At 36.8% G+C, this 13,789-nt stretch overlaps 1 protein-coding gene across 3 annotated transcripts in view; it reads left to right on the plus strand.

The window, feature by feature from the left end:
- The first annotated feature begins 294 nt into the window (after positions 1-294).
- The window catches only part of cngb1a (cyclic nucleotide gated channel subunit beta 1a), a 37,174-nt gene continuing 23,679 nt past the window's right edge, over positions 295-13,789 (plus strand). For all 3 annotated transcript variants that reach the window (XM_077248445.1, XM_077248446.1, XM_077248447.1), the window contains exons 1-14: positions 295-393; positions 2,591-2,700; positions 2,957-2,999; positions 3,144-3,240; positions 4,189-4,214; positions 4,382-4,396; positions 4,828-4,927; positions 6,110-6,145; positions 7,737-7,761; positions 7,897-7,981; positions 8,070-8,206; positions 8,290-8,449; positions 11,687-11,753; positions 11,855-11,879. In XM_077248445.1, the coding sequence (XP_077104560.1) occupies positions 2,592-2,700; positions 2,957-2,999; positions 3,144-3,240; positions 4,189-4,214; positions 4,382-4,396; positions 4,828-4,927; positions 6,110-6,145; positions 7,737-7,761; positions 7,897-7,981; positions 8,070-8,206; positions 8,290-8,449; positions 11,687-11,753; positions 11,855-11,879 (925 nt within the window). In that variant the 5' untranslated portion in view covers positions 295-393; position 2,591. The remainder of the gene's footprint in view (positions 394-2,590; positions 2,701-2,956; positions 3,000-3,143; positions 3,241-4,188; positions 4,215-4,381; positions 4,397-4,827; positions 4,928-6,109; positions 6,146-7,736; positions 7,762-7,896; positions 7,982-8,069; positions 8,207-8,289; positions 8,450-11,686; positions 11,754-11,854; positions 11,880-13,789) is intronic.

Genomic DNA, 13,789 nt, shown 5'->3' on the forward strand with positions numbered 1-13,789 from the left:
TAATTTGTTTAATTTAAGTTTACCCTACTGAAACCAATGTATTGATTTGAGCATTAGGGTTTACAGAGTGCACTATGAAAAATCTTAAATGAGACTACCAAAGCAGCCCTGGAAAAATACACTATATATTTCGATTGGCTACTATTTGAGGATTTTTGGCAAAGGATTCTGACTCCACTCATTGTCCCGGACCCCTCTGTTGTCCTTTACGGGCTGAGCTCCAAGATGGCTTCTGTGAGGTCCAAGTCCAGGTCCTCTCTGTCCATCCCTCCCAGAGAAAGCCTAATCCCGTTAGCTGAGCTTTCTCACGGATAATCCCTCCACTTCCCCACCTGCCTGTCCTTGAGCCCTCAGCCTCTCTCTGGGATGATTGTCTTCTGCTGAACACAACAGGTAAATATTGCATCTGCCAACATTAACCAGCAAGACTGAAATATTAATATCAATGTCCATTTGATGTGCATTGTTTAGTTTTTATTGTTGTTGTTGTTGTTTTTTGTTCTGTAATTACTGTAAAATTGTGTGGATTGTAACAACCAGGTCAATTAGTTAACGTTATTTAATGCATCAACAGATTAGTTAACAATGAGCAATATAGGATTTTTTCAAAGTACTTATTCATCTTTGTTATAGTTAGTTCATTGTTAGGTCGTGTTAGCTCAGGTGCACTAAATATTAACAGACAACAAAAATGTATTAGTTAATGTTGAAATTAACATGAACGTATATTAAGAAACGATTTAAGACACTTGATTTTTTATACACTTTTATACACTTTATTAATACTGAGTATCAATTAACAACATGTACTTTCTGTACATGTGTCATGTTCAACATGTACAAAAAACGTCCTGTTTTTAGAGAATGTATGAAGACTTGAGTTGAAGTGGGTCACAGTTCATTTCTTCAAATGTCAATCCATATGAACCTCCTGACAGCTGGTTTGACTAGCAGTGAATCCCCAGTTCATGAAGCTACTCTTGCTCAGTGTTTCCACGCATCTGCTCAGAGGCTGTTCTGCATTGTGCAGTTCACTCATAACCGCTGTGTTTATTTGTTTGGCTTTGTTTATTTGGGAAGTAGTGCTTCTATTGGTTGCAGTGTATATGGGCTGGTATTAAAACGGATGCTGATCAATTGACCAAACAGAGTTGGGGAGTTTTAAGTGGATGATGATTTAAAATCTGCAGTATTGGGAGTGTAGTAGTTGTTTGAATACATGTTGGGCCTGAAATGGAGAGTTTAGAGTGAGCAGATTGAGTTAACAGTAACACCACCGCAGAACAATGAAGTCCGCGGCCTCGGCCTACGTCTTTCTCTGCTCAGGTGTAAAGTGGAACAGTGTGGGTAGACATGTACAGCTGTCTCGGGCTGTTTCCGCAGGTGTTCGAGCCAGGAGAGATTAGGGTCAGATGCATTTATCGGTGATTAACAGTGACAGGAGCCCACACACAAACAGCCATGATCCCTTTGGAGCAAAACCCCTGTGACCAAGAGCAAGAAAAAGTTAGATTTATTACAAATGTCATGTCAATTGGTTTCAAACTAGGAGCTGTAAGCAGTTTCAGCTGTGTTAACTTTAACTCTACACCGTCCCTTCAAAATTTGCACCTCAAAGGCATATCAGCAAACTCAAATGTGCAAAATGATTGACAGTCTATTAAATAAATTCAAGTACATAAGCATGCAATAATAGCTGATTCACTTCTTCTTGCAGTACTGAATTTACTTGAAATTATCTCTAAACCACAGCTTTCCAGTCTGGCAGAACCATGATTATAAAATGTCAATTATACTTCAGTATTATTTATGTGACACCCCGTTAAGTGTATACACTTATTTTGCCACATTGGTCACTGCAGCTGCTGTGCATGAATAAATATGCATTTTGTGGGCTTATAATGAAAACAAGTGCCTAAGTGGGGAGAATCTACTTTAAAAGCCTGAAATTATTAATAAAATTAATTAATTATCTTAATTATTATTTAATGACACAAAAACAATGATGGTTTTAAATCAATGAACAATCTGAGTTAAAGTGACGGTATCAAACTTGAGCAGGTAAATCTATAATAAATAGGCAGAAATAGCTTATATAACTTGTATATAGACCTATAGCCTAACTGAGTTTGAAAATACATGCACTCAAATCGGCGAATGATATTTTAATCTGTTAATTTACATAACTGGCCGAACGAACTGATTCACTAGAATTAACTGAACTCCAACGCTTTCTGAGAGAGATAGGACCGTTAAGAACGAACTGATTTATTAGAATGGATCGGTCAGGTGAGTCATATTTTAATCTCCTAATTTACATGAACCTCCCAAAAAAACCGATTCGCAAGAATTAACTGGACTTTCCAACGCTACATATGAGGGAGAGACCTTTTCGGACAAATTCATTATATAAATCAAACTTTATAACTATGCATAGCCTATAACAGAAACGGCTGTTTGGAATGAACAAATTCATTGGAATAAATCAGATTTTCGAACTGGAAACCACTGAGGTGTCTTTTTCGCTTCTTTTTCATTATAGTACACATTCTTATTTGACATTAACGGTGTTAATCTGTATTTCTGACAGCATGTTTAGCTGGGTGATAAAAGTTGTTCCCCAGCCTCCAGCGTCTCCTGGGAAACTGGGAGAGGAGGACCAAACCAATGCGTCCACATCAGCAGTGAGTGTGTGTTTGTGTAAATGTGTTTCTACACTGAGTCGTCACAGTTTAAGCATGTCTTCTCTCTCTCTCTCTCTCTCTCTCTCTCTCTCTCTCTCTCTCTCTCTCTCTCTCTCTCTCTCTCTCCATACTATTCCTAGGATGTAAAACAAGGTAACTATATGCACTTTATTAAATTTGACAGCAGTTTTGATCAATGACCAACACTCACCACGTCACAGAAAAAGAGTAGGCTATTGTTCATACATTTTCATGATGTTTTTTTACAGAAGCCAACCCTTCCAAGTCAAAGGAGGAGGTCTCAGAGGAAAGCAGGTGATGTTTTGTTTGTGTGTATGTGTGTTTGGAGTACATATGTGCATTCAGTGTCTCTAGACGCAACCCTGCCAGACCTAATTACCCCCCCCCCCCCTCTCTCTCTCTCTCTCTCTCTCTCTCTCTCTCTCTCTCTCTCTCTAGCTCTCAAAATGGGGTTTTGAGTTGGCTTTCTAATGGGTTCAGTAGCGCTCTCCCTCAGCCAGTGAACGCATCTAAACTGGGCAACGCTGAACTTAAGGTATTTTCTGACTCCTGTTGAGTATACTCACATAATAAAGCTAAATAAATTATCTAAATAATCAAATGAATAATAAGCGATAATATGCTTTTTATCTTACAGTTCTTGAGTAATTATACTATTGAAACTGAATACCTGCACTCTTACAGTTCTTGAGTGTTCATTAATTACTAAACTTGAGTAATTGTGGAGTTTTTATGCTGTACTTAAGTACCATTAAAAGTGAATACTTGCACACTTCCTCGGTTACATTAACATTTTTATTTGGCAATCAATGTGCAAAGTACATATTTAATTCACATTTTAATGTTTGCTCTCATTTTTTGTTTCATTCATTTGAATGAGAAAGCCAATCAAATTTCAGTCCCAGCTGAACCTTTATACCGGTAGTCATTGACATCTATTTGGTGTAAACCATGACAAAAATATGATTATTTGTCATTATGAAGCTATAACTTTAAGATAAAACAATACATATTATCTCTGGACATTGCTGGACTTAACACCGGCGTGAACACAGTCAGTCTTCAGTCTATAAACCAATATTTTAATAATTGTTGACAAGTTTTAGTTCAAAATCTAGGGTGTTGTGTCCTCAAGTTTTACAAGGTGCAAGACATGAAAGGTCACCATAAGTGCTTCTAATAAAAACAAAAAAGGTACTTTAATGGTAAAATCGTATTACTTTCTTGATTTAATCGGCCTATTTCTGAAGCCAATAAAATAATTTACCTTTTCAAAAACTTGAATACAATTAGAATTAAACCTTTTTTTGTGCAATTTTGAAACACAATCCAAATATATCTAATTAGTATTTGCTTTCAAACATTTAAACATTCGTTTAAAAAAAAAGGGAAAAAAGCCTGGTGATGTACAAGTATAGGGCAAATGAGTTTGTCTGTTTTATTGATGAACATTTTTTCTTTTTGTTTACCGCGGATTGAACAGCAAGAGGCAAATGCAGTGAGCAACAGGTATAGTTTCAATCATATGGATTCACTTTTATTCTGTATGTTTATGTATGCCTTGTGGCGTGGGAATACTTGTGTGTTTTACATCTGTATCTGTGTGTATGCCTGTTAAATGGATATTGTGTTGAGTTTTACACATATTTTCATCACTGTATCACCACGGATGGCAGTAACACATCGGACCAGTGAGTAGGCTTACTGTGGATATAGCTTTTTTGCATGCTACACATGCAAGAGACTTTATTGCACTGAGCTGTATTTCCATATTAACAGCTCAAGGCAAAAGATCCATGCTGAACGGACATAAACTTTAGCATTATAATATGCAGACTGGCTTCCATAGAACATAAAATTGTATATATATATATATATATATATATATATATATACTCGTCTACAAGAACACAACTGCAATGAAACTTCTTTTTTTCTTTTTTTTTTTTTTGATTAGCATACTGCTCTACTGCTTCACGGAGGCCTATGGGCAGACCTGTTTGTTTTTACTGTCCCCTGCTGCCATCTAGAGTTGACTTAGAGCAAATCAGCTTATTTGCATGCTTTCACGTCCTCACTTTTGCCCAGAGCAGCTGATGGACTGTATCTTTTCTTCCATCAGGGCTGGGATGATAGGATGGATTGTGCAGGGACTGGGAAAAGTGGTTCCACAGCCGGATGAGAAATACAAGGGTCAAACAGAGCCAGAGGAGGTCACTGAGGTATAGACACACATATTTCACTAATCCAATAAGACGGTGAGGCTTTGTGCTGTGTGATTACTTATTTGGTTATTTACCAAGTTCACTGGATTTAGTGCAGTTTACTGCATAAGCTTATGGGTTAAGCATTTTGGAATTTTTGGAGCATATTAATGAGTTCATGGACATTTGTATCTATGAAGAATGATCATTGGTTACACTTTATTTTAATGTGATATAGTTACACTGTACTTACTCAAATAAGTACTGAGTAATATTAACCAACTACATGTACTTACTATAGAGTTACGGTTAGGGTTTGGTTTAGGGTTAGATACTTGTAATTATGCATATTGTTATTACTATAGTAAGTGCATGTAGTAATGTGTAATATGTCACCTTAAAATAAAGTGTTACCTGATCATTTGTTTGTTTAATCCAATAAATTCACATGAATTTAAATTCAGAATTTTGTCTTACTTTATTTGAGGTGTCTCTAACTATTATGTACTTACATCAAAAATGTAATTGTTTGGTACGGTTACGGTTAGGAACAGATTTGATGGTATGGTCAAGTTTAAGGGGTATTTGTACATGTAATTACAGATGTAGTTGAATAATATGTAATTAAAAGGGGTTATCTTTAAATGTAAGTACAATGTAAAAACAATCAGTATGTACACAATCAGTGCATTGTATGAAAGAAATGATTTAAATGTTAGTACATAGTAGTTAAAGACACTTAAAAAAAGTGGGACAGAGATTTTAAATAACAAATCACGATCTTTGAAACCAAATTTTTCCAATATGTATAAAAATTTTTGATAATTATTATTATTATTTTAAATGGAAGCTTGTTTCCACCTAAGAAATAAAAAAAGGTAATTGTGACTTTTTAATCTTTTTTTATTTATTCCATAGCAAAAACTTGCTTCCATAAAAAAATATTTTCCATTTTTACTGAGAAAGTTTCTATTTGTTATTAGATAAAAACTGAGGAATGATATTTTGAAACATTTTAGGTTTTTTTTCTTTTCTTTTTTTTTTGATTTTTGTTTTAGATTTAAACAATTTGACTTGAACATATAGTGACACTAACAGAGTTAATGGAGTTAAGAGTATTTCAGGTCCACGGGCACCAGTCTCAAAGGTGTCTAGCTTTTTTAGGAGCTTCTGTGAGAGTTTTGTTTCATTTCCAATTAGCCTGCAGTTGTTCCAGTGGTTAAAGTGGATCCTCCAGTAAGTACATTGTTTTTGGAGTAAGCTGTGTCAGGATTATGCTCGCTGTTCCCTCATCTGTCCCACAGCATTAAAGGGGCCATATTCTAGACTTTTCATCATCACATCATCAGGACGGGACAAGATCCTGAATAGGAGCTGATGTTTAAATCTGATGTTAACAAGTTAACATCAAGTCCGGATTGAACATTTTTGCAGCTCAGTTTCAGTAAATGATCTGTGAATGTTAGTCGTGAATATTGAAAGAAGTCTACTTACGGTTTCATTTCAAAGATTGCACAATCATATGTCCCCTTTAAATATGAGGTGATGTACAGAGACATTCATTTGAATTACTTGGTCTACAAACTCCAAGAATCCAGAATCAGCCCAAACTGCTGAATATTAATGACTTTATATATACTGGTAGTTCGACTTGATCCCTCACAGCTATGTTATCATCACAGAATATAGTGTTACAACAAATTAAAGTTGTAAACACAAGCTGATTGCTTTGGGCGGTTATAGATTGAGTCTTTAAGAAATACTTATAATTTGAGCCTCATTGCATTTCAAATATCCTGCTATATTTGTACATCACTATGGTATGACCCTGCAGCATCAGACATCTCAAATGCTTGCATGGCTACTCTAGCAGCTTAAAATGCGCATACTTGCTCACATATGTTACATATGGGTGTTTCTTCAACCTTAAAGTCTTTTCTTCCCTATTTTGATGTATATGTGAGTGAAACAGCTTTTTGAACAAGATAAAATGTTGGTCGGGGTTTGATTTTGTCCATATGTAATTGAATGGATGGTTGTGGTTTGCTAGTGGTGTATCTCATGTGAGTGACAGGTTGTCCCGCCCCCACACCAGTAAACGCATCATCAGAGAAGAGAATAGATGTCACTGCAAGAGGAAGTGGAAGTTATTTTGATTAAAGATTATGAGGGCACATAAATTTTAATAAATGATGAGCATGGCTAATTCATTTATAACAAACACTGCAATATTCCTTAAAATATAAAAATGGTCAATTTTGATTTATTGGTGACCTAACTAACTAACACTTTGTTACATGATCGCATTAAAACTAAATGTTTTATATATATATATATATATATATATATATATATATATATATTTGGGGGGGGGGGGGTCAAATGTGTTTTATGTATATTTTATTGTTTTACACTATTCCCAGACCCAGACTTTCAATCTTAAAATATAGTTCAAGTGTGAAATATATTTAGTGTGTGAAAACGATTTCAGTGTTTTTATACACAATCTACATCTCTCCAGCGTGAGATGAAATATGAGACACATGATGTGTTAAAGAAATAAAGTGAGATAAAATACAATTTTTATTGTTTACAGTTTCTAAGTTTACTAAGCCAAAAGTCCACAAAGTTGAAGAAACACTGATATATTTGAAAAAACCTTCTCACAAACACTTTTACAAATAAATGATTGACTGCTTGACACAATATAGACAGAGAAAAAAGAAGTGCAAGCCAATCTAGAGCACCTGGCCTCTTAATTTTAACACCAATATTAAATCAAAGTCCATACACAGTAAGAGTTATTTGTGTTTCTGTCTCTTCGCAGGTACAAGAGGCCAAAGACATTTGTGGTAAGGGCAGCCTCTTGATAACCACTTGATCTAGAACTGCATACTTTGGCAATTATTATTTTTGAAAGAATTTGCATTGTGAAGGGCTGATTAAAACGGAAAGGACACATGTGACATGACTCTCACTCCCACCAGATGCTGAGCCGCTGCCTCATATTCCTGTGGTGGAGGTTGTGTCTGATGAGGAGCCAGACGCTGCTAACATTCCCTTCTCTCCCAGGTATATGTTAATGAGATGTCAGAAGCTAATCAGAATTCTCATTATGGCTGAACTCTTCCTTCAATGTGTCTGTCTCTTTCTCTTTCAGGGTAATAGAATGGATTAAGCATGGTTTTGAGAAGGTAGTCCCTCAGTCGCCAATGCATCCTCATCCTCCCTTTGGTACAGAAACACCTGCTCAGAGGGCTGCTTCTGCTCCTGTCACACCCTGCAAACAAGAGCCAGGTAGAATTTTAGAAATCAAAAATGCTCAGTTGGGCTTCCTTGGAGACAGGGTGTTGTGAATTTGACTCTTTTTATATATTCAGCACCTGAACCAACACCTGCTCCTGCACCTCCACCTGCCACAGCACCAGCACCTGCACCTGCAGCCCCACCTGCACCTGCACCTGCACCTGCACCTGCACCTGCACCTGTACTCGCAGCTCCTGAGCAACCTAAACTAGCTGAGGATCCCAAAGGCACAAAGTAAGTGTCCATCCCCTTTCCTTATAATATCTATGGCTATGTAAAACAATCAAACCTCGACACCCTGGTTTAATGCACATTTTTATATTTTATTCAATTCCCATTGTAAATCAGGTTTATTGGCAAAAATTAGAGTTTCAGCTGTTTGAAATGAATAAATCTAACAAAAGTAATTGAGACAGCCCAAATTTTTCGAGTGGTTTCCCCTAAATTCAACTAAAAATGCAACTTTTAATGACTTCTGCAGTCCCAAAATTATTCAACCCCTTTATAGGAAGCATCTTTAGTTCTCAGTAGAACACCATTTTGCTGTTATGACCTTCTGCAAACGAGATGTATAACCAGACACCAGCTGATTCTGAGGAATCTGAGCCCGTTCCTCATGAGCAATGGCCTCCAGTTCAGTAATATTCTTGGGTTTGGTTTCTGCAACCGCCGCCTTCAAATCCTACCAGAGATTTTATATGGGGTTCAAGTCAGGTGACTGTGATGGCCACTGTAGAATCTTCCAGGACTTCTTCTGCAACCAAGTCTTGGTGGATTTTGAGGTATGCTTAGTATCATTGTCCTGTTTAAAGGTCCAATGATGCCCAAGCTTCAGTTTCCTCACTGACGGCATGACATTTTCTCCTAGGATTTCCTGATACTTCAATGAATCGATCTTGCCTTCCACACGCTGCAGGTTTTCAGTGGCAGAGGATATAAAGCAGCCGCAGAGCATCACCGAGCACCACCATGCTTACCTGTAGGCAGAGTTTTCTTTCAGCATATGCTTCATTCTTCTTCCTCCAGACATACTGATGATCCATAAGGCCGAAAATTTCCAGTTTTGTTTCATCGCTCCACAGAACTGAATCCCAAAACTTCTGTGGCTAATTTCTATGATTTTGAGCAAATTGGAGCCGACTTTTCTTGTGCTTTTGGGTCAGTAGAGGTGAACGTCTTGAAGTCGGGCATGCGTTTAGTACGTGTCTTAAGCCTGGTCCACACGGCAGGATAATTAGGCCGATTTTAGCCCCGATTTACCCCTTCCGACAATCTTAAGTATAATTCGATTATCGTAAAATAATCTGATGAGATATTCCTGCCGTGTGTGGTGTGTTAAGAGTGCTCTCGTCTGCTCGAATGGACGTCAGGACTGCTCCGATCTCAAATCGGGGATATCCAACATGTTGGATTTATTTTTCCTCGTGTGTGGTTTCCCCCGGGGACAAACGAGCACGCAGCCTGTAGACCGTGGCGTGTTGCCAATCAGGTGACGAGGCGCAGAGGAAGCACCGGGAAACAAAATCAAAACAGCCGTCCATGCTCGCGTTGTCTCCACTTCTTTGACCATCGCCTTTTCTTTTGTTACAGTTTTTTTCCGGTTAAAAACAAACTACATTCATCCGCCATGATTGTTTACTCTGAAGTCACGTTTGATCTCGAGGGATTTTGCAAGATTTTCCGTCTGACCTGGGAATGCTCGGGAGTCAAATCGGTTCGTGTGTGATGTGTTGATTTTGCCGTGTGGCTGCGCACCACACACTGTACGACCAAAACTGTTAGACCCGTGATTTTTTATCGACGTGTGTGGGGTCTCTCAGGTTTGGAAAATCGGCCGACAATTTTAAAATCGTCCCGTGTGAACCAGGCTTTACTGTGCAAGCTGAAACCTCAGTGCCTGCTCCCACCAAGTCTTGCTGCAGGTCTTTTGTCTTTCGAGGGTTTTTCTGAACCTGCCTTCTCAGAAATCTTGTTGCAGCCGTTGATCGCTTCCTTTTTCTGCCCCGTCCTCGTAGTGTAACCACTGTTCTTTTAACTTTGAACTTGTTAACTATGCTTTCAACGGCGTCTCTATGAACATTTAGTGCCTTCGCTATCTTTTTATGTCTAGTTCCTTGTTTGTGAATGGCAATGATATCTTTCTCTTAACGTTTTGGACCATTCTTTTGGACCATTTCTAACATGCAGTCAAATGTGACACTCAACAAACCTAGCCAGTTCAGATATGGTGCATACTAATGGCGCAACTAATGAAGCCCTTTGAGACAACACCGGTTTTGCAGATTGTAAGGATTTCTATTCAAGGGGTTGAATAATTTTGAGACAGCAGAAGTCATTAAAAGTTGCATTTGCAGTTGAATTTGGGGAAAAAACACTTGAAACATTTGTTGCGTTGAGCTATTTCAATTACTTTTGTTTGATTTGTTCATTGCAAACAGCTGAAAGTCTGTAAATTTTGCCAATAAACCTGATTTGCAATGGGGGTGTGTGTGTAGATATATATATATATATATATACTGTATATAAATATGATCAAGTTTGATGAGGCAGTCTTTGCTCTAGATAAAGCTCTTGATGGCAGATAGCAGATTGCTTAGCACAACAGGATCAAGTTTCAAATCATACCCTTAAGTCTGGAGTCTCAATAGGATTTAAGTTTATATAATAGGATTTATACTTTTATTAACCATGGCAAGAAAAATAAAAAAGAACAGTTGTTGTATTTTTAAATGTTAAGTTGAACACCAAAATTTTAATTAAAACTGTACACACAAATTTTTACATAACTGCCCTGAAACACACTTGTTTAGGATCCAAATTCAGTTTTATTAGGTCAATCCAGAATCATAATCCATAAAACAGGCAATAGATCAAAACACGGGCCAGACAGGGAAATCCAGGTAGAAAATCAGAACCATTACACAGAAAACCAGCAAGCGCACTCAGAAATGCAGTGTGACATTACCAGACTTTGCAATGAACGTGTGAATACACAGGGCTTATATAGGCAGAGTCAACAAGGGTAATGAGAAACAGCTGAAAGCAATCAGGCATAATGAGTCCGGGCAATGGGCTATGGGAAATGCAGTCCATGATGAGATAACAAAGATGAAAGGAGTGCCCTCTGGTGGCTATCACAGTCATTCCGGCTGACAGGCGTGACACAAATATTATGCGCACTAAATAAAATATGAATCTCTTTTCAGAAAATAGTTTGTTTCTGCTTATTCTATTTATTAGTATTAGAATCAATAAAGAAGAAACTGCATCTTTCACATTTCATTTCTGGTTTAAAAAAGGAAAAATAAATTTTGTTTTGTTTTGTATTAGGTAGCATTCAGTTATCAGTATACTAGTATTCCATTCTGAACATAACACATATCTGAGGCCTTTTATTGTTTGGATTTATTTGAATTATTTTTATGTGTAGATAAGTCTAATGACATGCATTATATTTCATTTGTTTTCAAGTATGGTTGGCTGGATTGTACAGGGGTTTGGACGCATGATGCCACAACCAGTACTGAAACCAAAAGAGGTAAATTGTGAGCACAAAAAAGTGTAATTTAAGTGAAAATAAAGAACGAAATGTCACTACAGGTCTTCCATTTATACCCTTTTCCTTGGTTTTATTTGCAGGACATTTCTGATATCGTTCAAAACGGTAAGTTGTTTTAACACATCTTCACACACACACACACACACACACACACACACACACACACACACACACACACACATATATATATTTATATATATATATATATATAATAGGTATAATGACTTCAGACAGTTTTGCAGGACAGGTTTTTTTTTCTGTCCTCCAAGATTATATTTGAACATATCAGAGGCATTGCTATTGTCTCAAAATGCTCATTTGTAGGGTGGAGGTGTTAACTCGGCTCCTCTTCTCCTTCTGTTTCAGGGGAGAAGGTGGTTAAAGCCCCCTAAACATAAGGAGAAGACGACTGGGAGAGTCATTACATCCACACAGAGACAGCGATTGATGTTCAGACAGAAACACACATCAATATCCTCTAGTTCAACAGAGCTACAACACCAATGAATGTGCTTTTTCATGTAAACTTCCTTGGTGATTTCTGTTAACTATATTACAGTGATTCTTTGCTTGCTGGCTTCTAATTATTAAGTGCATTGGCTACCTCAAAGAGACATGCGGTAAACATACAGGTGCCCAGTCAAGAGTTTACAATGCCATTTGCTGCTTTAGATGTAAAGAGTCTGTTTTTGCTCCATCATTCTCACTAAACGGGAATTTAATATTTCTGCCTTTGATTGATCAGATATTCCAGTCCCAAAAAGCACTACAAATCCAAAATGTTCACACTTTTTTTGAAGAAATAAACTTACTTAGTTGTCTATAAATATTAAACCATTAAACTTAACATTAGAAAACTTTTAAGGAACACAATTATACCCAATATATCTTCCATAAAGCAAAAAAAACATAAATACCCATAAATCCCCTTGCCACTAAATGCGTTTGCCAATATCTACATTGCCTGCTATAAAAGCAACAGTTAGTCTAAATGCTTTGAACAACAACTCATTACCTGTTTTTTTTTTGTTTTTTATCATGCTAAGCATGTTAGCAAAGCCACCGCATTATTCATCAACACCAGGCTTCACTACAACAAGGTGTAATATTATTATGCTGTATATTGGTGCTGTTTATGTTTTATTGTGAAAGGCTATATTGCTAACACAGCACAGGCAGCTACCTTACTTTGTGCGCTGTATGAAATCACTAATAAATAAAGGATTTATAAAAGCAGATTGTTTGTTGTGTGGTCAGAGCAGAAATGTTTACAGTAAAATGCTTGCCGAACTGAAATATTGTTCTGTGTAACTAATTGTTCTGTATTGTTTGCAACTGCAGGAGCTTTGATGAGTTATAAAATAGCTAAAATGTGTTGATGCATTTTTCAAATGCATTTCTGTATCAGTACATTTTAGCACTTTAGGGCATATACAGTATGCAGTGTTGGAGAAAGTTACTGTTAAAAGTAATGCCTTACAATATTGTGTTACTCCCTAAAAAAGTAACTAATTGCATTACTTAGGTACTTTTTCTCACCTGGGCTGGGCTTGCTTGTATTTAATATAAAAAATAATTTATAAATAAAGTAATAAAAGTTATATTTTTGGCAAATGTAAAAGCCCTTTCAAAAGTGAAATGAATGAGCCTCAGGCTGAAGGAAATGCAAATTCACGCCTGCAGCTCAAACAAACCTTTCAGCTGTGCTGCCAGAAGAATAGGACGCAGGAGAATAAAGTTTAACCCTCTTCAGCAATAAAAACAAAAAATGAAACACAAATCTGATGCTTATCAGTATTAAAGTAATTCTTGCTATTAGCATGGTTGAATTGGATCATCGAAGGTCATCAGCAAAGACTTGGTTAATAAAGTGTGATTAAATATAAAGTATATAAACAAAGTATTTTTTGTGCAATTCAACATATTTCATTATTGTTTGTTAATTTTGAGGAATTCTGAATCTGTTTTTGTGCGAGTGAGATGAGTAAACGCCTGCTCACATTTAGTCTAGAACT

This window comes from Siphateles boraxobius, unplaced genomic scaffold (genome assembly GCF_051911475.1).
Source record: "Siphateles boraxobius isolate OS27281-9 unplaced genomic scaffold, OSU_SipBor_1 30, whole genome shotgun sequence".
Lineage (NCBI taxonomy): Eukaryota > Metazoa > Chordata > Actinopteri > Cypriniformes > Leuciscidae > Siphateles > Siphateles boraxobius.